Source organism: Podarcis filfolensis (assembly GCF_964270895.1).
Source record: "Podarcis filfolensis genome assembly, chromosome: 1".
In the NCBI taxonomy this organism is placed as follows: Eukaryota; Metazoa; Chordata; class Lepidosauria; order Squamata; family Lacertidae; genus Podarcis; species Podarcis filfolensis.
Window position 1 is genome coordinate 27,192,176 of NC_139604.1, and position 24,001 is coordinate 27,216,176.

Here is a 24,001-nt window from a genome sequence, read left to right on the forward strand (position 1 = left end):
TGCAACCCACATCCCCATCTTGGATCTTGGAGATGAATTGCACTGGGCCCCTTAAAACATTAAACAGTTCTTTTTTACTGCCACCTTGAGCTAGGTGACTGGGTCTTGAAGCACTTTCATACAGCACTCACAATGTAGCATCGCTCCAGCGCATTAAATGGTGGCCCCCAGAGCCAGACACTCCCCAGAGCACTGCTACCAAACAGTAAGCCCATCAGGAAGTCCACCAAATGGCATTTTGCCAAGGGGCCCACTCCAACCCAAGTTATTTCATATTTCATGACAAACCTATCCCTTCTCCCAAAGTAAACATTTTTTTTAGGTGCATACTGTACCTTTGTAATTGCAGTGAAGACTTTTTCAAGAATGGCATTAGGCTGAGCTTTCCGTGGTCCATTGGCCTGGACTTTTAGGCCTAAGGCACATGGCTTGGCTATAAACCTACAATGTTAAAAAAAAAAGTAGAGGAAAAATAAGGCATTAGACACAAGTGGTCAGATAATCAAAACAGCTCACTGCAACTCATTCACATAGCAGGAGAATGTGTTTTCCCAGTATGTCTCAACTGGCCCCCTGCCATCAAACTTATTCAGAGAGGATGAAAGCGTGTTGCAGAAGCTAAATTGTAAATAATAATTATAGAGTATTACAGAGGCTGATTGTCCACTTCTGAAGCTTTACTCCACAGATCCTTGTGTTTCTAGCTGAAGATTTAGAGAAGTAAAAAAAACCCCGGAATATTAACCTCTGCTGCTGTTGCTTTTAACTAAAACAGAAAAGCTCACAATTACAGAGGAATTCCTGGATTATACTAATGAACAGAAGAGAGCAAGTCAAATGCTGGGTTTAAAGACAGAGAAAGCTTAACACCCAATAGGTATTTAAGCTCATTTTACAGAGAGGTGGCGGGGAGACAAGAGCAGTTTCTCTCGTTATCAGCTCATCAAATATACAAAAAGAAAAGCATTCCCGTATTAGCAGACAATGGCAATATCCACATACCACATAGTAGCCAAATACACACAGAAACAAAATTGTGCCAGGGCATTCCTGGGCTGCAACAGAAATTTATCTCCCCTAATCAAGCTTCTCTTGGCTGACTGGGTATTCACTGCATCAGAACAGACTCTCTCCCTCTCAGTGGCAAAAACCAAACACAGATGAATTCAAAATGGATAAGCAAGGACAGTGTCTAACATAAGCTATGTTCAATTCATATCCCAAAGTAGCTAGATTAGGAAGCGACCTTCAGTTTTGCTCTGTGCCTTCAGTTGCAGAGCCTCCTACAAATATGCCTGGACAGGACTCCAGGACCCTACATCAGCTCCATGATGAGCAAGCAGCTGATAAAAGGCTTCTCGCATCCAACTTTTGAGTCCTACAAGTTGGGGAAAGCTTCAGCATATCATGTTAGCATTATTGGCGCGGGAGACTTGGCAGAGGGGTGGGGTGAAATAGCTGGCAATCCATCATACAGAAGCAGCTTAGATCCAAGGGTGGGGTGAAGTCTATCACTTATTAATTAAATAATAAAACACTGTTGAGTCACAGCCAACAAAAATCAAAGCAGATATTAGAATGGAGCTGTTGACAACACTTCTGTTTATCAGTGAAGCCTGGAGACCTCCAGTGAATGTAACGAGACTGCCGACTGGGGAGGAGGAGGCGGTTATACGCCAGCACTGGTTCCCATGATCACAACACTTTAGTCATGTTTACATCTGAGCCAGAGCTTTCTTGCACCATTGCAACTTTGGCATGCAGTGCAAAATGGCAATTAGCTGTAATTACTTATTTTATATCTCCACCCTGCACTTTGTATTTATAACTGGTGCTTTTGCTGTGTTTCACAGGGCTGGAATTTTATCCGGGTTGATTAGCAGATCCACTGCTGGAAGGTGGAGATATATATTTCTGGGCGATGATGGAGAGGTGGCATTCCCAGATTTTCCTTTTCTGTGCAATCTGAAATCAAACTGCATGGGCAGAGGGACAGATATTTGGAGGTGCTGGTGATCAGGCTAACTGGGATTTTCAGGCATTGTCAGTTTTGCAGGGAGCGTCTCCATCACATCATATGTTAGGTGTTAGGTAGGAGGGCATGCACTGCGGTAAATGGCCTTGTGGGCCAAATGCTGGACCTAATTAAACACACAGTCCAGAGGTCTCCCCCCCCCACCTTCACTGTCTTTGTTTCCTGTCTATATTTAGCACCAAGCTCACAGGGGCTGTCACCATAGGCTGTACTCCACAGGGGAGGCTTTAATGTAAATACAGTGGTACCTCGGGTTAAGTACTTAATTCGTTCCGGAGGTCCGTACTTAACCTGAAACTGTTCTTCACCTGAAGCACCACTTTAGCTAATGGGGCCTCCTGCTGCTGCCATGCCACCGGAGCACGATTTCTGTTCTCATCCTGAAGCAAAGTTCTTAACCTGAAGCACTATTTCTGGGTTAGCGGAGTCTGTAACCTGAAGCGTATGTAACCCGAGGTACCACTGTAGTGTATCAGTCCCAGAAGATCTCATCTGTAGTCCTAATGCCTAACACAACACATACATAGACTTCTCCACAAACACCTATGGAAATGCAGCTCCTTCCCAAAGATAGATAGGTAGGTAGGTAGGTAGGTAGGTAGGTAGATAGATAGATGGAGGAATGCAAGTGCATCTTCCCTGCATTAGCAAGCTAAATTCCATGCTGGCCACATCCAAACATCAGCTAGAACCGAATGCCACTTTTTGTCAAATGGCTCTCATGACTATGTGCAGTGGGTCAGACTCCTCCATTGCAATGAGTGACACAATTCACTCAGGTGTGGGTGGGTGTATAACAACAACAACAAAACAACAACAACAACAACAACAATAACTTATTTATACCCCGCCCATCTAGCTGAGTCTCCCCAGCCACTCTGGGCGGCTCCCAATCACATGTTAAAAACACTACAGCATTAAATATTAAAAACTTCCCTATACAGGGCTGCCTTCAGATGTCTTTTAAAGAGAGGATAACTGCTTATTTCCTTGACATCTGAAGGGAGGGTGTTCCACAGGGTGGGCGCCACTACCGAGAAGGCCCTCTGTCTGGCTCCCTGTAACCTCACTTCTCGCAATGAGGGAACCGCCAGAAGGCTCTCGGCGCTGGATCTCAGTGTCTGGGCTGAACGATGGGGGTGGAGACGCTCCTTCAGGTATACAGGTATATCCATCCATTGTTCCCAAGCATTTTCTCTGCCAAGGAATTTCAAGATTTTCTGGATTTGAGCTGTAGCAACTCTGTTTAAAAGCACCTGAGAATATCAGATAACTACAGACGCAACTAGAATGAGCACCAAATGTAGCAGGTCCTTTCAATATTTCACCAACTCATTTGACTTTCAGGTTGTTCCCAGGGAGATAACAAAACGTCAATTCTGCTTGTTAATTTTTTTTGACCACTAATATGGATGCTATTGAGCAATCTAAAGTCTTCTCAGTTTTTAATTTAAATCCTCCAACTTAAAAGACTTAAGATAAATGACCCCAGTGTACTGCAACCTTCGTAAGTCTTCAAGGAACTCAAAAGAAAAAATCTAATAGCTCTTTTCCATTTGACTCATTGGACACAGAACATGATCTGCTTTAAATTCTGTTTGCAACGCAAAGAGGTGAAGTTCATTACCTGCCAACTAGACAAGAGTTCCACCAAAATGTGGTCCATGGACCACCAGTGGTCCATCAGCTTCATTCAGGTGGTCTGCAGAAGTGATGGGGCAGTAAGGTGGCTTTGCCTTCCTTAGAGGATTGACGCCATGGATGGCAGAAAGATAGGGAAAGGCACAGAGCAAAGAGGCTGAGAAGGCAATTGAAAGGAATGGAAGGTGGGAATGAAGGATGCAGCCACAAAAAAAGGGAGGAAACTAAGAGAGGACGAGTATGGTGCATTACAATTCTGAAACAGGCAAAAAAATCAGATGGTCCACCAAGTCCGTCAGCAATTTTCAAGTGGTCCGGGGGGTGTGTGCCTGGGAACCACTGAGCTCCATGTGCAGGAGCCCATCATGTGCAATATAAGCTGTTGAACGTATTATCTCCAAGAAGGGAGATGTGTTTCATATGTGAAGGATAGTCAAGTTTAGTGTAAATACAACTCCATCACTGGGTGGTGGCCATCAGCAGCCTTAAACTAACCCCCATGAAAAGAAACAACTTTGCACTTATTGCAAAGTCTGTCTGGGGTGGTTCAGGTTTGTAGATTTAAGACATAATGTGATTTCCTAAAGAGCAAAGGGATGGAAAAACAGAGGGCATGATGGGGAGAGAGTCTCTCTCATATGAAGTGGCATTTCCACTGGTATTTTGAAAAAGACATGCTGTTCCTTTTCCAACAGTTTCACAGCAGATTTCCTCACATTGCCTACATTCTGCTCGCTAAAGGGCAGACTTTTGTTTTGGATTTGTAACTGAACTAATCAGGATTTTAAAATAAAAAATGAGACAGTTATCCAGAAAGAAGAGGGTTTTTTTTTCTAAATTACTGCAGGTCACCAGATTAAGTCCAGCGTTCAAGGATATTCCCCCACCCCGACTTCTAGATATGGAAAAAAACATTTATTCAAACACACAACAGATATCACTGTCTCCTTAGTCAAGTTCTTCTACAGTACTGCTTATGAAATAACTGGTAAAGTATGCCAGATATATCTGAGTAGCTTTTATATTAAATGTAGGGCAAATCACAAATGCTTGCGGATGGGGATGGCGCTTTCAAGAATTATATTTGTGGGTGGGATGAGAGTCTTAAGTGGCTCAAGCTCAGACTTCAATGGAATTGCACCCATTTATGCTAAAACAGATGGTTACAATTGTCCAAAATTACACAGTATTTCGATGTCTTCCAAGGTTTAAGTGATGCAAATGACACGTAACTGCAGACCGTCTAACCCACTAAGCTGTTAGTACTACAGGTGAAACTCAAAAAATTAGAATATTGTGGAAAAGTTCATTTATTTCAGTAATTCAACTTAAAAGGTGAAACTAATATATGAGATAGACTCATGACATGCAAAGCGAGATATGTCAAGCCTTTATTTGTTATAATTGTGATGTTTATGGTGTACAGCTGATGAAAACCCCAAATTAACAATCTCAGAAAATTAGAATATTAAATGAAATCAGCAAAACGAGGACTGCAAATAGAGCAATATTGGACCTCTGAGAAGTAGAAGCATGCACATGTACTCAGTACTAGGTTTGGGACCCTTTTGCATCAATTACTGCCTCAATGTGGTGTGGCATGGATGCTATCAGCCTGTGGTACTGCTGTGGTGTTATGGAAGACCAGGAAGCTTCAATATCAGCCTTCAGCTCTTCTGCATTGCTTGGTCTCATGTCTCTCATCTTTCTCTTGGCAATGCCCCATACATTCTCTGTGGGGTTCAGGTCAGGCGGGTTTGCTGGCCAATCAAGCACAGTAATCCCATGTCCATTGAACCAGGTTTTGGTGCTTTTGGCAGTGTGGGCAGGTGCCAAAGTCCTACTGGAAAATGAAATCAGCATCCCCATAAAGCTCGTCTGTGGAAGGAAGCATGAAGTGCTCCAAAATCTCTTGGTAGACAGCTACGTTGACCCTGGAATTAATGGAGCACAATGGACCAACACCAGCTGATGACATGGCTCCCCAAATCTCTTTTCTGATGAGAGCAGCTTTTGCATCTCATTTGGAAACCAAGGACCCAGAGTCTGGAGGAAGAAAGGGGAGGCACACAATGCCAGATGCTTGAAGTCCAATGTGAAGTTTCCACAGTCTGTGTTGATTTGGGGAGCCATGTCATCAGCTGGTGTTGGTCCACTGTGCTCCATTAATTCCAGGGTCAACGTAGCTGTCTACCAAGAGATTTTGGAGCACTTCATGCTTCCTTCCACAGACGAGCTTTATGGGGATGCTGATTTCATTTTCCAGCAGGACTTTGGCACCTGCCCACACTGCCAAAAGTACCAAAACCTGGTTCAATGCCCATGGGATTACTGTGCTTGATTAGCCAGCAAACCCGCCTGACCTGAACCCCATAGAGAATCTATGAGAGACATGAGACCAAGCAATGCAGAAGAGCTGAAGGCTGATATTGAAGCTTCCTGGTCTTCCATAACACCTCAGCAGTGCCACAGGCTGATAGCATCCATGCCACGCCGCATTGAGGCAGTAATTGATGCAAACGAGGCCCAAACCAAGTACTGAGTACATGTGCATGCTTCTACTTCTCAGAGGTCCAATATTGCTCTATTTGCAGTCCTCGTTTTGCTGATTTCATTTAATATTCTAATTTTCTGAGATTGTTAATTTGGGGTTTTCATCAGCTGTACGCCATAAACATCACAATTATAACAAATAAAGGCTTGATATATCTCGCTTTGCATGTCATGATTCTATCTCATATATTAGTTTTACGTTTTAAGTTGAATTACTGAAATAAATGAACTTTTACACAATATTCTAATTTTTTGAGTTTCACCTGTATGTACTTAATAGATACAATACACACTTTAAAAGACCCAGCCTCCTGCTCCATAGCCTATTTTCCCCAGATGTCCATTCAATTGCTATCCCAGGCACTCATGTTCTCACCTTCCAAAGCACTACCTCTCTTATTCCATCTCTCCTATATCTTTACTAGCCACAGCCACCCATTCAGACACTAAAGTTTCATATTTTACCTGCCACACTCTGAAAGTAACCTGCCTACACCCCTTTCCTTTTCATACTTGATATCCAAAAGTCACTTCCGAAACCCCCCACCTCTCAGACACACACATGCACAAATCACCTATGGTAAATAGAAAGGAGAAGGCAATCACCTATGGTTCAGCTCCCAAGCTACTGTTTATTGCATTACAGGCAGACTGGATAGCAGCTTAGGGTGGCATTCAACCAACTTTTACCCGGGGTAGATCCACTGAAATTAAATGGGCCATGACTAACTGGGGTGATTAACTGCAATAGGTCTACCCTTTGTAAAGATTTGTTGAATACCACCCTCAATCTGCTTCAGAGGATTGCTTAAGAATAAAAGAGGAAGAGGGAGCATGTGTGAAAATCCTGAGGTTTTTTGGAGAGCAAGGTCAAGATAACAACTCAGCAAGCAACTTGAACATCAGTTGCAAGCAGAAAGCTAAAGATGGCCACAGCCATACCAGTGTAGTTGCACTTCAGGGAACTACGTAATCTCTGTGAAAGAACAGGCTATTCATTCCATACTTGCTAGCGTTTCCAGGCTGTAAGCCACAGGAACAGTTTGCTGACTGCAGCAATGCAAGAGGTATGAATCGGAATCACCAAATCTGAAGGGGAAATTGTAGTCCTCGTCAGATGCAGAAAACAAATCATTAGCCTTCCATCCAATCTTGCCTTTCACTTCCAAGCCTACTTCCCTCTTGCATAGGGAAGCCATTTCACCTACACCGTTTACTACAACTTGTAGTATCTTGCCCCAACGACCACAGCTGGCAGAGGCCAAAAGATGCTGAATCCTAAAACCCCTCCAGCAGCATGGCTAGAGGATTAGGATTGCAGCTTTGATGATGGAATTGTTTTTATCTTTGGAGTTGCTTCTACTGTATACCTTGTCAGACACGTTGAGTGTCTCTTTCGGAATAGAAAGGTGGGGCAGAAATTATTCAACAGATACAAATGCTGTAAGCCTACATTCATAATTGTTAGAACACAATTTTAGAAAAGCACATACAGATGTATTGCAAAGTCAAAAATTAATACTTCACAGCCAGCTGGTGAACATCTGATGCAATATCTAAAAATAAATCGCTCTTTAGGCGTAAGTTTTCCAAAACAATTGGGGTGGAGAAGAAACATTTGCTCATTTGTGCTGGTCTGGGTGTTAATACTTCTAATGCATTTAACTCAGCATATCAGTGCTTTATAGGAGGAATCTTGAGTATTTATTCCTTCTTTTCTTCAGTGAACATACCACTGTGCTTGTCACATAAGTGATCTGAAACTAAAGGCTAGGAGACTCATTATTTTTGCTATAGGAATGCCACCAAAGATTATAAATAATAATAATAATAATAATAATAATAATAATAATAATAATAATAATAATTTTTTTATACCCCGTCCTTCCTGGTTCAGAAAACCAGACTCAGGGCAGCTAACAACAAATTTAAAATACTTAATTGATGCAACAAAAAACAGCATAAAATACAGTATAAAACGTGAATAACAATAAATTTAGAATTCAAAAATCAATTTGGGGGGAAATCCATCCAATAAACATGAGATGATCACCAGGGCTAGTTGGCCAAGTTAGTCCTATTTGGGCCAGTGAGGAGATCAGGGGAGAATTAGCTGTGGGATCCTAGAGCGGATAATCTTCATAAAAAGGGAAGGGGGAGGGAAGGAAGGGGCATTAAAGATCAGGCTAAGTTCAAATTGAAAGCCAGGCGGAATAGCTCTGTCTTACGGGCCCTGCGGAAGGAAGTTAAATCCAGCAGGGCCCTGGTCTCATGGGACAGAGCATTCCACCAGGTTGGAGCCATCACTGAGAAGGCCCTGGCCCTGGTAGAGGATAATCTGACTTCCTGACCCTCTCTGGCATCTTATTCCCCTTCCCCAGCTGCCTGGCATATCTGAACGGAGACAATGTCCATACTCCTAATGCTACATCCCCCACAGTCACAGGTAACGGGGGTAGAGTACGGGTGGGGATCCCATTGCCCTTCAGATGTTACTGAACTACAACTCCCATTATCCCTATCCACTTGTCATTCCGATTGCTGCTGGAGGAAGTTGTGTCCAACATCTGGAGGCCCACAAGTGCCTCACCTCTGACTTATGAGTTTCAGGACCCCAAAGGATGGTGCAAATGCTTGCAACAGTTACTCTGTGTCTGGATTCTCTTGTAAAGCAGCTTGGGGGCAACATTCATGATAGGCCCAAATGGCTATCACACACTCCATCTCTTAAGAGTCAGTTCAGGTGTGCAACGAGCCACATGGTACCTGCCTGAAGCACAACCACACAAGACTCCTCCAAGATTCAAGCTGTTTGCATGAAGCTGCTCACTGTGCATGCAGTTCCATCAACTTTAATCACACAACAGCAAATGCACAGTGGTGGGTGGGAAGACTGGGTTTCAGGGACAACCCATATAAAATTTTATGCATCGAAAGGGAGGGAGGGTGTAGCGAAGGTCTGGCTAAAGAGAAATAAAGCAATCTGTTTTTAAAAAGATGGAACAAAAGATGCCTTTTTAAAAGTGGTGTGATGAATATGGATGCACTTGGAGCAACATAGTGGAAAGACGCAACGCTGAAGGGCACAGAGAACTACTTGCCCTGTGGAACTGTCTCCGTACACCTGGATTCTAAGCTACCTGCATCCATGAATCAGGTCCAACATGGATGGGTGAATCCTTAGAACATTCACCGTGTGCCCACTGTGACAACTATTACCTTAAACACTTGCTTAGAAGGGTAGGAAGAGAAAAACAGCATTTCACTATTCTTCTACCAAACAGAGGAACGGATTCCTTCTTTGGAATTCTTCTACCTGAAGGAAAAGTGCTGGAAAAGCTATTCATGATTATTACAATTATGACAAGACAACAGTGTGCCATACTCCCTAAATGCATATGCAATCCTTTAAGACGAATAAGAGTTAGCTTCATAATTGATACAGTAGGAAGAAGGCATATAGATTTAAGATAAATGCTCTTCCTTATACAATGGAAGTATATATATATATATATAGAGAGAGAGAGAATATTATATTTGACATTACAAGTACCTTAAAAATATGAGTCATTTTCTTGACATCTGCTATTTTGTGCCACTATCACTCCCTCTAATAGGGAACTCAAATGATGAGTGCCAATTAGAGCCAAAACGGGACTACAGAAAAAGGAACATGTTGTGTTAGTTTGAAAAGAAAAATGAAGGAAACTGAAGAGAGGAGTGGAATGTTATTGCATCTTGTAACTGAGGTAGCCAATGTGGTGCCCTCTATATGTTGGACTACAACTCCCATCTGCCCCGGCCAGCAGGAACAATGGGAGTTGATGTGCCACATCTGGAGGGTGCCATGTCTTATGGTATCCTGGAGAACGGATTTAGTGACTGCAACGCTGGGCAGGAGATAGGATAATGATGTGTTGCAACATTCTGTTGCTGGTTTCACTTGAATTCTAAAGAATCCAGGTTCAGACCTCTTGTTCGTGGCTTTTTGCGAGAAGAGGGGTAATCCACACTTTGGTAATGTGTTTTAATAAATGAATATTATGGAAGACAGAATTATTTCATGTATGGCAATGAACACAGCTGCATGAGATCTCGTTTATGAGATCCCATTGGCAATATGCTTCTTTTTTATTGATTTTGATTTTTTTATTGATTTTTATTGAAAGCCATAAGTTTTCAGTATTTTTTTTTAAAATATACAGTATGGCAATTTAAAACCAACCAACATTGTGTACGGGCTAACCTATAAAACTTGTAAAGTCAGATAGGTATTGTTAATAACCACATTTTGTCAAGAAAACTTTTTTTTTCATGGTAGCTTCTGGCAGTGTCAGAACAGCCTTTGGAGATTTTTAGGTAATTGCTTCTGAAGAGCCTGCCTACTCAGGAAGCATTCCAAATGTATCATTTCAGTGATTTCAGCATGAAGCAAGTCTAACTTGTCTTGTGTACTTTTGTGACATCATCCCGTTTGCTACATCACCCTCAATTACTAAGTAGCACTTTTCTATGTTCAAAAGTGCTCACCTCCAAATAGGTATGCATGGGACTGCAGCAAAACTCATCTGCACTTTCAAGCGTTATTGTTTAGTATCTTTGCATGTGTACAGAGAGCCAAGCAAAATTCTGTCTCCTGTGAGCCAGATAATTGTGTCAGGCAAAAACGCTATATAAGCTATATGACACAAAGCTGTGAATTATACACCTGGACTGAATAAATAACCCCACAGAAGTTATTAGCCTCCTTGGATTCTATGCTGGTACGAAAAAGAGTTGGACACTTCCTGAATGTGCGTGTGTGTGTCACAATAGCAATTAAAATGTAACTGGCTGTATTAGCTTTGACCCAGTTTTAATAATTATAACCAGTTAATATGCATACTTCAGCAAATATCTGAATTTCAAATTGAGAAAGTTTAAAATCTAAGAAGTCTGCCGTTAGCCACAGGTGACAAGGAAATTGCATGCAGGAAAGTGATCAGGCTGCTGGAGAAGGGGCACAGTGCTCTGCTCCTCCTTGGGCGAAGAGAGGACTATAAATATGGTAAATAAATAAATAAATAAATAAAAAAGGTTGCTCACAGAATGCACAAGACTAGGAATCAGCAACCAATTTGAAGGTGGGCCAACCACCATCCGGGCCCTAGAGATCCAATAATGATAACTGCTTTTCCAGACCTTCCTCTTTAAACTTTCCATTGTCTTAAATGTCAGTCAAAACATTTATCTATTCATCTCCCTTGCTCATCTTCCACTTGTAATACGTGCAGCCATAGGAACAAGTCCTTCTGTACTCCTATTATATTAATCAATTGATTGGCATAATTATTTCAACCAACTAAAGGCAGATGTCTGGCAGTCCCTAATATAGAGCATCATAATCATGAAGCTCATCTCACCGCCTCGTGTCAGTGGTTTAATGTGGAGATTAATTACTGGGACACTCAACAGTTTGGAGTAGACACTCCTGTCTTCTGGGAACTGGCTGGAAAAAGATTAAAGGACAGTGGAATTAAATAATGATGTACACAGAGTAATTATGAAGATACAGGACATATTAGATCACAACTTCCTCCAGATAGATCACCTTTATACTCTGTTATTCTTTTCTCCTTGGTTTAATGAAATAGGAAATACCGGTATTTCTAATTTGGGGTTTGACTAAGAAATCAGATGCATAGGATATGTACATTTTCCCACTAACATATAACCTCTGGACTAGACCTCAAAAACATTGTTCTGTGGACAATGTGTGAGTATGCGAGAGAGAAAGAGAATGAATACACCAATCGTCTGGCAAACAATTAGTTCATTGCAGCTTATATTTCAATTGCAAAGATAGTAGGAGAGACCAAATCTGTGGTGGATATTTGGTTCTGAAGTCCCTGACATATCATAGTGATGGTGAAAGTCACTCACTATAATGAGCCTCTGGGAAAGACAGAGAGACAAGATGCTTTTTGTTTTACTGTGAAAAACCATCTCATGTGAATAAGTCTACCAAGAAATACTAAGTACTGTAAAAAGAGAGAGAGAGAGAGAGAGAGAGAGAGAGAGAGAGAGAGAGAGACGTTTTAAGTTGTAGCACTCTTTCTGGTATTTCTTGCATAATTTATTTTGTGTCTGTGCATACAAAAAATGAATTTGTTCAAAAAAGCATAATCTGTACGGTTGCAAATCCTGGAGTGTGCGCACTCACTGCTCCAGCAACACAGATGGGCATATGCAACTGAATACTGCACAATATTGCAGAATGAGAAGTAAACCCAATGTAACAAAGTAAGCGCGTGTGCACCTTGGCACAAGCACAGCTTGAAATATTCATTCCAGCATTTGCCTAACCTATCAAATGTACACCCTAAAAATAAGATTGTGAAGTTGTCTAACTGGAAATATAGCTGCATTTCAGGCATTTGATTTAAAAAAACAAACAGATTTATAACCAACTTAGTCTGCTATGTTGAACAGTTTGATAGAACTAGGTCAAATCTTTCTCTAGATTTGGCTCTGGCCAATCTCAGTCAATTCACCTATGTCTTGAGAATTTATTTCTGTTCTTTTTTTTTTAGTATTTATTCTAGACCTTGACATACATTGCTCCATGAAAAGGTAGAAAGTGGGAATCAAAAGAAGGAACCAGATACCAGTAGTCTCTTGTCTATTTCACTAATTCTAATCTTACCAAGTCTGTTCTTAGTTCTTTTTTGTTAACAGATCAGTGACTACATCACTTAGAGAAAAGGGACAGGGGTGGAGGGATGTCAGAAGAGAAATTGCTTTTTTAAATAGAGGTGACAAGATGATAAAACAAAAAGACAGCAGATGCCAAATAGCCAGGTGTATGGTTCTTTAAGAAAGAAAGAAAGTTGCTAGCGAATCATATAGAAAGTAAGATTTTACACAGATGATGAAGAAATGAATTTTCAGAGTGGAGCTTACAAGTTAAATGTAAGAGGAGGGCAGTTGCATAGTATTTGAATTAACTTTTCTTTGTTTGCTGGATGTAGGGTGGACGGAGGCGGGTCTGGAATGTGTAAGGCTACCTTACCTGACTGGCTGAGCAGTTAAGAGGCTGCTTTAGCATTTAGTCAGAGAGTTTGGTGACCCAAGCACAGAGCAAGACCCCAAGGCTAGGCTCTCCATACTCCACCATACTATGAATACTGTCATCGGTAGACATGAAGGCATGGACAAAAGTTGCAGCCTGAAAGGGGAGAAAGCTGCAATTTGAAAAGGGAGGTTTTGCACTATGAATGTCCTCTTCTGGTGACAATCAGCTGCGCACACATGCCCCATTCTTAAGTGTGCAGAGCAAAATAAGCACAGAGGGGCAATGTGCTCACTCTCAGTCAAAATGCCCACAAAGTGAATACAGTGGTACCTCGGGTTAGAAACTTAATTCGTTCCAGAGGTCTGTTCTTAACCCAAAACCGTTCTTGAGGCGCGCTTTCACTAATGGGGCCTCCCACTGCTGCCGCACCGCTGGCGTGTGATTTCCGTTCTCATCCTGGGGCAAAGTTCGCAACCCGGAGCAACTACTTCCAGGTTAGTGGAGTTTGTAACTCGAAGCGTTTGTAACCCGAGGTACCACTGTAACATAGGGCTTTCCCCTTTGTGGTTCATTAGATCGCTTTCCCCAGGGTTCCCAATTGCAGAGAAAGTGCCATACACACAGGTGTTCTGCAGAGACATTCAATTGAAGGTGCATAAGTTGGGGGCAGAGCATGTTACCTTGACCCTCTGATACACCCCCACGGGCATTCATTTATTTACAGCAACTGAGTCATTGCAAATTAGGGATTAGAATTTAATTCATAGGCTTGTTAAAGCGTGTTTGAAGCTCCATCTTTTAGTTTGCATCATAGCGTTGTCAGGCTGCCAGACGCAACTCCTTGAGATTTGCAAAACCAACTATTGTAGCCACTGCCACACTGAACAAAGACATTGGATTCTTATCTCATTATACATGACAAAGCCATTTTTCACCTTCTCACCCCTTGCTTTTTCCTGTAAGACCTATTGCAGTCGTTAAGAGTCGTCAACAGGCTCATCACAGCTATCTGCCAATCACCCATTCCCACCACCCTTCTGAGTAATACCCCTCCCCACCTTCTCACTATATAGAAGGATCTGGCAACTTCTGTTTCGGTGTATCTGAAGAAGTGTGCATGCACACGAAAGCTCATACCAAGAACTAACTTAGTTGGTCTTTAAGGTGCTACTGGAAGGAAATTTTTTTTTTTGTTTTGACTATGGCAGACCAACACGGCTACCTATCTGCTGTTCTTGTTATCATGCACTGAGCAGAAGCCTACATGTTTTAAACACATAACAAAAGAGAGAGGTTTTGTCATAAGCATGCAGGTTGTGCCACGAGAACTGCTCTCACATTGCACTGTAGTAAATTCTGCAAATTTTAGCTGGCATGTAAAGTGGATGTTGTAAGCACAAGAATAGGCTTTCAGAAAAGGGAGGAGAGGGACTATAGATAAAAACGATTCACCACCCACCTTTCAGACTGCAGTGAATTATTCTACCGCACATTTCTTCTCAAACCAATATATGTCTGGGTATTGTAGAACTAGGATTGGAGCTACAGTATAAACAGAAGGAGGTGGCATTTTGTTATCACTACACTGAAAATGTTTCGGGGGGGAGTAGTGGTGTCCAAGCTGCATAAAATTAGCATAACTTTTATCAACATAAGCTGGCAGATCTCCTATAACCAGTAGAGCATTCTTATCACCTGGGTGAAATACTGTGGTAACGCAATCCAAAATTATAATTCAACCTTTAAGAAGCACCTTTAGAATTCATAAAATGTATAAAATTCAAAACAGGAGTCAACTGTTTGTTGCATACATCCTATGAAATCATTAAGCAGCTTCCTGTGCAATACGAACACAATTCTACAGTTGATTTCAGTGTGGCCCAGAGTCAGAAATCAGCACCATCAGGCATCTGTTAAGGCCCACTCTCTGGCAGGTGGCTACAGCCAACTCTTGCTGCAGCTTCCACCTCCTCTGATGCTTTGACGTCCTCTACTGCCTTTCCCAAGCCTCCGAGACTGAGCATATGATCTGCCAGTACTACCACCGCTGCCCTTCCCAACGCCTGCTGATACAGATTACGCAAACTGCAATTGCCCAACACATGAAACTTGCGGTACATAAGCTAGGCGCCAAATGGCCATCAAACCAGGGTTTCAGTCGCCAAAATGGAATGCCTGGTTCCTATTTTGGGAGCAGACTGCTCAAAAGCCGTATTTTCCAATACGACTTTTTGGCGTCCTGAAATTCATTCTGATCGTGCAGATAAAAATATCATGGACAGAATTCTACAGGATGTGTTGCTAATGTGTGAAAAGAGTCAAGATCCCAGGATCCCAAGCATGCACCTCCAGATGGTGGAGACACACACTGAAATACAAAGCTGACCATTAAGGCTAAGAAGCCAGCAGGTTTAAGCTTAGAAAGAAAGAGAAGTAGAATCTGCCTACCTTGCTCTGCTATGAAAGAGTTGATCAGGGCTCACATATTTGGGGGGGGGGCTGGAGAGAGAGAAAAGAGCGCATTCCATTTCTCTTCAGTGCCAGGGGCTTAACTTCCCTGTTGAAGCAGGGTCAGGCTGCCTCTTTCACCAAAGGGAACTGCTTCACTCCTGTCGCAAGACTCAGAAAATGAAAGGGTTCAGCTGCACCCAAGATCTTTCGCCTCATGACTTAGTCAAAGCTTTGGAAGTTTCCCTAACTAGTCCTTTCCTCCCCTTAAAAAAAAAAAAGATGACAATAACACCATGAGATGATATGCCCTTCCCCTCCAGCTGCAAGGGATGCCAAGGTAGTCTCTTCACTGGTGTCTTGCAAAGCAATCTGACAGTGGCCAAAAGTTTCCTCCCTCACTTCATGGATGGAGGGGAGCAGAGCTAACACCTGCCCATGTTCTCCCATGAACCAGCACCTGCCCATTTGCTCATGCAGAACTGCAGGCCTCCTGTGTGAAAGAGAAAGAGTTTTGCCCCACCAAACACACCCACCCACCCACCCACATCATTACAGTCATACTTTGGGTTGAAGTAGCTTCGGGATAAGTATTTGCAGGTTGTGCACTGCAGTGACCCGGAAGTAATGGAGCATGTTACTTCCGGGTTTCACCGCTCACGCATGTGCAGACGGTCAAAATGACATCATGCGCACGTGCGGGTTGCGTTCGCTTCTGGATGCGAACGGGGCTCCGGAACGGATCTCGTTCGCATCCAGAGGTACCACTGTATGTTGCAAACAGCCAACAACAATGCTTTGGGAAACCTCAAAGACTGCAAAGTTGTTGTTGTTTTTAAAAAGTGTCCTTAAAAAACACTTTAAAAAACAACCCAACGGAGGCCAAACATGCCCATTGGGCATGGAATGCTGACAGACCCTTTGGGGTCTGAGAACAGGGTGAGAGGAGAATAGAATCTCCTGAAAAGGGCCACAGCTAGCAGGAACCCCAACCAGGAGTGCTCCGTGCTGCAACACTTTATTGCAGGCACCATCTGTGCTTCCAAATAGCAACTGGGGAGCTACCAGTAGGGGAGAGCTACTGTTTTCATGTCCTGCTTGTGGGTTTATTAGAGGTGTCTGGCTTGTCACTACAGGAAAAGAGTGGTGGATTAGGCAAACTGTCTGATCCAGCAGGATTGCTATGAATCATGAAGCAGTGCGACAATCACAATGGAAGAAACCCAAATACCACAAGAGTGACACAATCATGAGAGATTATGTTAGGGTGGGGTGGGGGTAGAGACAGAGGGTGCTGCAACGAAACCCATTCTCTAAGTAGTGATTTCCAACTCACCCTATGAAGAACAGAGATATTTCCCCTCCATCCCCTCTATTGACTGTGCGAAAAGACTTATCCAGATTTACTGAAGATCAGCCTCTCGCTCTCATCTCTGCCTTGCAGTCTTTGTTTCTGGAGCACTGCCTCTCCCATATAACTTTATCATTAAAAGGCATTTGTGAGCTGCATTCCCTTTGAAATGAGCACTTTCCGTTAAAAGCTTCTGGACTAGCTTAGTTAAGGTTCAAAGGTTAAGAGCAGGAAAAAATAAAAAAAGAAGGACCTACACCCATTATCACAAATAATTTGGTAAAGCCTCAGTAAACAGACATTAGAATCTGAATTATTTAAAGCTTGAGGGTAAACTGAAACTTACAAGACAATTCTCTGAGGATTCAAAAATCAGCCCTACTGATGTCAATGAAATTACCGTATTTTTCACCCCATAGGACGCACCAGCCCATAGGACGCACCTAGTTTTTTTTGGGGGGGGGGGAGGAATAAAGAAAAAAAAATTATTTTCCCCCAGGTGCCGGCAAGCTCTCCGCTACTTCGCGACTTCGCGCGGCTCTCCCACGGCTAGCGGAGCGCTGCCCAAAGCTTGGGGCGCGCTGAGCTCAGCACACCCCAAGCTTCTGGGTGCCGGCAAGCTCTCCGCTAGCCATGGGAGAGCTGCGTCTCCCACGGCTAGCGGATAGCTTCCTGAAGCCTGGAGAGCGAGGGGGGTCGGTGCGCACCGACCCCCCTCGCTCTCCAGGCTTCAGTGAAAGCCTGCATTCGCCCCATAGGGCATTCGCCCCCTTCATTTTTGGAGGGGGAAAAGTGCGTCCTATAGGGCGAAAAATACAGTATTTCTCTCTTTTTTAAAAAACAAAAACAAACCACAGGTCCCTAGCATGACAAAGAACAAGCTATTTCATGCACCTAGGAATGTGATTTTCCCCCACCAGCCCTTCCTCAAGCTGCTGAAACTTATAAAATATATTTGCTTTCTTTATTACATTTATATCCCAACTTTCCTCCAAGCAACTCAAAATGGCATACTTGGCCTCTCCTCCCAATTTCATTTTTACAAGGTAGGTTGTAAGGTAGGTTAAGCTGAGACTAAGTGAATGACTAGCTCAATGTTATCCAGAAATGATCATAGCTGAGTGGGGATTTGAATCTGGTCTTACCCTGTCCCTAAAGGTAAAGGTAAAGGACCCCTGACAGTTAAGCCCAGTCACAGTCCACTCTGGGCTTGCGGCACTCATCTCGCTTTACTGGCCGAGGGAGCCGACGTTTGTCCACAGACAGTTTTTCCGAGTCATGTGGCCAGCTTCTGGCGCAACGGAACACCGAAACCAGAGCAGCGCACGGAAACGCCGTTTACCTTCCCGTTGGAGTGGTACCTATTTATCTACTTGCACTTTTGCCGTGCTTTCGAACTAGGTTGGCAGGAGCTGGGACCGAGCAACGGGAGCTCACCCCTGTCCTAACCCGTGCCTAATCTCTTCATAACAACTGATAACAGTTTCATAACAGTTTGATGTCAAAATTTGTGCTTGACAACTCAGCAAAACTGGAATAAGAGGTTATCTGAGCTTCTACTCCCATTTCCAGGCAAGCAAGCCCACAGAAAAAGCCAAGCAATTTATTTCCACACAATTCTCACATGCAATTAGGTATTTGTGGAAAGCAATTATCTCGAAGTGTTGTAATTGAGAGATGTAATACTGGCACTTCCATATAGAAAGCAGAGGCGAGTTCTTGACAAAATGACTAATGGTACAATCCTCTGTATGTTAACTTTGGAGCTAGCCTCACTGAACTCAGCAGGACTTTGGGACAAACATGGATAGAGAGTTACTTAAGATGTAGGAGTGTACTTTCTGTCAAAATGGCTACAACTTTGTGTTCCTACTACATTTGCATTAAGTGATTTAAGCAACTGAGGAAAGATGAAAAGCAGAATACTGAATGGAATACTATGGTGAATAATACTGAAATCTGAGGTGGTTATGAAGACACCCTGCTAAATAGGCTGAGATTAGCACCATTAGAAGCTGTATCCATTTCTAGGTCAAAAGGAGACTTGCAAATAGAGAGTAAGAAATTCTAATCCTCAAAGCAGGTTGTCAAGTGTATTGTATGTCATGTGTCTTTGGACAGACATTATTAAATCTTTGTGTAAAGCCACACAGAGTCTGATTCTACGCCTGCTTACTACATTCAATGAAACTTGCATCCAAGAAATCATACATAGGACTGCAAAGAAACAATCATTCTCATTAGATTGCTAGCTGTTGCAGTTAGGTTATAATCAGTGAATAAATGTCAACTGATATACAACTGTATTAACTATAAAAGTGAGCGACAGACATATCTCAGCGTAATAAGCAGAGATACAAGTGAGCCTTTTGTATGCCCCAGTCTGCGAACCAGCTGAAAACACTGAAAATGGACACCTTGTCTTGCATACGCACCTTCAGTCTGCAATTTTCATTACAGTATTAGCAAGGCATTTTTAAAAGAAACAATTGGCACAAGTTTGAATGAACATATCTTGGAGGCGCTGTGGTCTAAACCACAGAGCCTAGGGCTTTGCCGATCAGAAGGTTGGTGGTTTGAATCCCCACGATGGGGTGAGCTTCCGTTGTTCGGTCCTAGCTCCTGCCAACCTAGCAGTTTGAAAGCACGTCAAAGTTCAAGTAGATAAATAGGAACCACTCCAGCAGGAAGGTAAATGGCGTTTCCGTGCACTGCTCTGGTTTCTCCAGAAGTGACTCAGTAATGCTGGCCACATGACCTGGAAAAATGTCTGCGGACAAACGCTGGCTCCCTCGGCCTATAGAGCGAGATGAGTGCACAACCCCAGAGTCATCCATGACTGGACCTAACGGTCTGGGGTACCTTTACCTTTACCTTGGTTTAACAAGTTGAGATATAAATTAGCCCTTGGCCTATAGGCCCTTCACTTCTCCCTTCGTGGCTCACCTGGGTACAATGACAAAGTCTTCACAATTAACCATAGTTTCTATCAGGGAAGCTTTGGTTACCCACTTCAGGACAAGCCATGACCTGAAACCAATGTCAAACCATCATCCTGAAATTTTGGTTAAGCGTTTATATGTAAAAAGAATGCAAACACGACTCCGTAAGGGAAAAAAAATGCTTCTGATAAAAGCAAGTAAGTTAACACGATTACTTTCCTAACTTACCCTACAAAATAAAAACCCACTGTCTTAAGACACTTAAGTATCCTTTAAAGGAGGAAAGGTTGAACCTAAGAATATTATTTAGAAAGTACCATTCACAGAAAGCCACATTCTGAAAGGACTCTGAGGCAAAATCAAGGAGACAAAACCCGCTTTAAGTAACTTGTGGAATATTCTTATGGAGTCAGTTAATAAGTAGACTCCAGGACCCCATTAAAAGGGTCTGTTAAATAAGACTTTGTCAACGAGGTAAAGTTTGGCACCTGCTTTGAGGCCTATTCGACAACCTGAAGTGATGTTGTCCCCTGTGTTACCTCAGCAGTCTATCAGCTTATTTAAAATCAATATTTAAGCCTAGTTCACACGAAAGTGGTAAAACTACCCCTTCAGACCAAGGGGGGAGCCCATGGGGCTGAATGCTCCCCTGTACATAAACAAAAAGCACACTCATATGTCTTGAGAGGAGGCTGAAGAGAGAGCAGGCCAGACACAGGTTTACCAGCCCAGAGAGAGCCAGATTAGAGAGCTCATTTTTATCTCCGTGTTATTTAGCACTTCAGAATAGCTTGCTTTGTCTATGCTGTGTCTAGGATAATACAACAAGCGTAATTAAAAGTGTAGTAAAATGATCCTCTGCATACGAAGGACTGCCTCTGGAAAGCGTTTGGAAACTTTAGCGATCCAGAATGCGGCAGCCAGGCAGTTAACTAGACTCTTCTTGGTGAAACTATTTCACTAGCAAACTTACAAGATCGTCACATGCACCCAGTTTGTCTGGGGAACAATGCAAAGGGCTGGTTTTAACCTATAGTGTCACAGTATGGGGTCAAGGTTAACAAGAGGACCACATTCTCCCATATTACCTTGACTAGCAAGTTTTCCAGGTGTCCCCACCTTTTCTGTAGGAGCCCCAAAGGTAGAATTCCCTCGCCACAATTCAATTTGTACTGTCATTACTATCTTTTTTTAATGCCAGGATAAGGCCATCCTGTTTACCTAGGTCTTTAATTTTAACTAATCTGCTTTAAATCAATACAGTATTTCACTTAATTACCTTAGGGGTTTTTTTTGTTGGTATGTTTTATTGTTCTAAATTGAATTTCTATGTTGCCTTTGTCATGGAATAGCAGGATAAGAATCTATTTGCATAAATAAATCTATATGGGCTTTTTATGCAAGCTTTCTCTCTCTTCCAAACCCAGGAAACAATGGTTTGTTCCCGCACCCCACCCCCCAAAAAACAGATCAGGACCCCAAACAACATTTTGAGCACAACTTCCAAACAGTTTTGCTGGGGTGGATCTACACACACAACAGAAAAAAATACTATAAACAAGAAAGAAATTAAATGGTTATAACAAAAGAAAAAAACATTATGGAAAATCACATAGATTTCTTTTTTACTCTCCAGTGCCATCTGGTGCATGTTTATAATGCATTCAAAACACAGTTTTTTGACTAATGTAGCTGAGTCCATGGTCTTTCCTAATTCATAAGTTCCAAATGTTTATTTTAGAGGGCAAACTCTTGCCCAGGGGATGGGGGGGGGGGCACGGTGGAAAAATCTGAAAAGCATGGGTGTGAAGAAGCTGTAGACAAAGGGGGTTCAACACACCTTTCCACCTTCTGTGTGTCTATTCAGAATTCCCATCTACCCAAGCTGCTTCTCATTTAAAAGTAAAATCAAAATAACAGGGAACGGGAGATGGCTGACATGCATTTGTGCATCACATGTAATGAACGTATTGGGGCCAAATCTCTATGGACACTGGTGGATTTGCTTCCCTCAAGGAACTCTGGGGATTAGAGTTGTGAGAGTCTGAAAAGTCTGTTAGAGACCCATATTTCCTCTGCGGGATTTTGTGGGGAGAAGCCATGACAATAATGGGCAGAGGACTCACAGCATTTTTACTTTGACTTTATACCACTTTTCGAAGACATTCCTGGAAGTCAGCAGTCTTAGAATTGGCTAGTTAGTTCAAATAAAGTACATTACCTACTGCATCACACCCCTCCCTTGTCCTTCTGAGGTTGCCAGCTCCCTATATTGCCATGATACTGACACCTCAGAGTCAAGAGACTCTAAACCTAGCATACTTATGTATCCCTGGCCTCCTCTGTCACCCTGCCAACAGTACAGAACAACCCATCTCTAGGCCACATGGTTTCCCCTAGTCCTACTTTTCCATTGACTTCTTTCTTCAACTCCAATTTTTCTACCACCCATTATTCCCTTCAAATCCTTACAAACTGTTCCCTCCAATTCCAGCTTGACAGGGGACGGCCTACTTTGTGCCCCTTCTTTAAGTCACTCTCTCTTGACCAAACTCTGTTGCTTCCCTTTAAGCACCTTGAAGCTGTACTCTTCTCAGTTCCCCCCTCTCCCAAGCCCTTTCACCAAAAATCTCATTCTCCACCCTTCCTATGTTCCACTTCCTCAGTCCATTGCCTATGGGGCCTCGGAGCACCATGTTTCCATTGAAAGGCTCTCAGGCACACAAGGCAACCCAAGGAGTGCTCTCTTCTCCCAGTTCCTGGGGGGGGGGGGGGACACCAATTATGCGGAGATTCAAGTGTAACTGCAAGTAACTAAACCCATCCTCCATAACTCAGTGGAGTACAAGATTTTATGAGCTGATTTTATCAAAAAATTGTTGTACTACATTTTGCCTCTATGGTAGTTTACCTATGTGAGAATTCTGCATACGTTTTTCCTGAGTTTAGGCAGGAGAAAACGGGAGCTTCTATCTCTTTATAAAAAGCAATAATGTGAACTATGTGAAAGCCATATATTGACATTGCACTATATAATGAAAGGGTAGTTATAAAGGATTCAGAAATAAATATTTGGCCTGGGTATCCTGGTAAACATATGCAGAGCATCAGGTTATCAAATTGCTCAGTGTACATCCAATTCTGGGCTCTTAAAAAATGTGCATTGTTAAAGAAAGTGTTTGTTCTTTACTGGTGAAGAATAAAAGAGATTATTGGATGTTTGAAGTAGAAGGGAAGAGCAGAATTGTGACATTCCAGAAAGGGAATACCTGTGAGCAATAAAAAGCAAAATATTGTGGATGGGAAACAGCCACCTTCTGACAAAGTTGTTTTTTGTGTTACAAACACACCAGTTTATTTTTTATTTGATTAATGTCATACTAGTGTTAGTCCTATTCCTTGGCATTAGAGTATTATCTAAACCCCAAGTGGCATGGTTTCATTTTGTTTTCAAACTATAGTGTTGTCATCCTAAAAGAAGGATCCTTAAGACCAAAGTTCCTTCAGAGAGTCTCCAAGACAATAGTATGTGCTTTAGGACAACTGATGGTAAAGAGTGTTGAGAAGGACAGTCATAGCTGCAGCTCACCCCATAAAAGAGATGAGATGACAAGGAAAAAAGAACCTGCAGCAACAAGCAGAGGGGAGCAACAGTTGCACCCCTCTCTTGAACTGATAGGAAGCTCCATTTTCACCTATCCAAATGGACCAGTCTCTTGCAGTGGAGACTGAGAACACTTGGAAGGAAAAGAGGCAATATGAAATGGGCAGCAGCATCACCATCATGCACTCCTACCATGGGTGTACTGAGCAGACTTACCCAGCAACACCAAGGGAGGAAAGTCAGAGCTTGTGTTGCTGAGGCTACCATTGCTAAGACAGTCCTTGCAGCCTAGGCAACAGTCAATAACTTTTGCTCTGTATGTCCTTCTTTTTAAAAATTCTCAAGACTTACGTGCATGCATCCATCCATCCAT

At 42.6% G+C, this 24,001-nt stretch overlaps 1 protein-coding gene across 2 annotated transcripts in view; it reads right to left on the reverse strand.

Annotated features, from left to right (window-relative positions):
* The window catches only part of CERS6 (ceramide synthase 6), an 86,073-nt gene that overhangs the window by 59,676 nt on the left and 2,396 nt on the right, over positions 1-24,001 (reverse strand). For both annotated transcript variants that reach the window (XM_083577450.1, XM_083577449.1), the window contains exon 2: positions 336-441. In XM_083577450.1, coding sequence (XP_083433576.1) covers positions 336-441 — 106 coding nt within the window. The remainder of the gene's footprint in view (positions 1-335; positions 442-24,001) is intronic.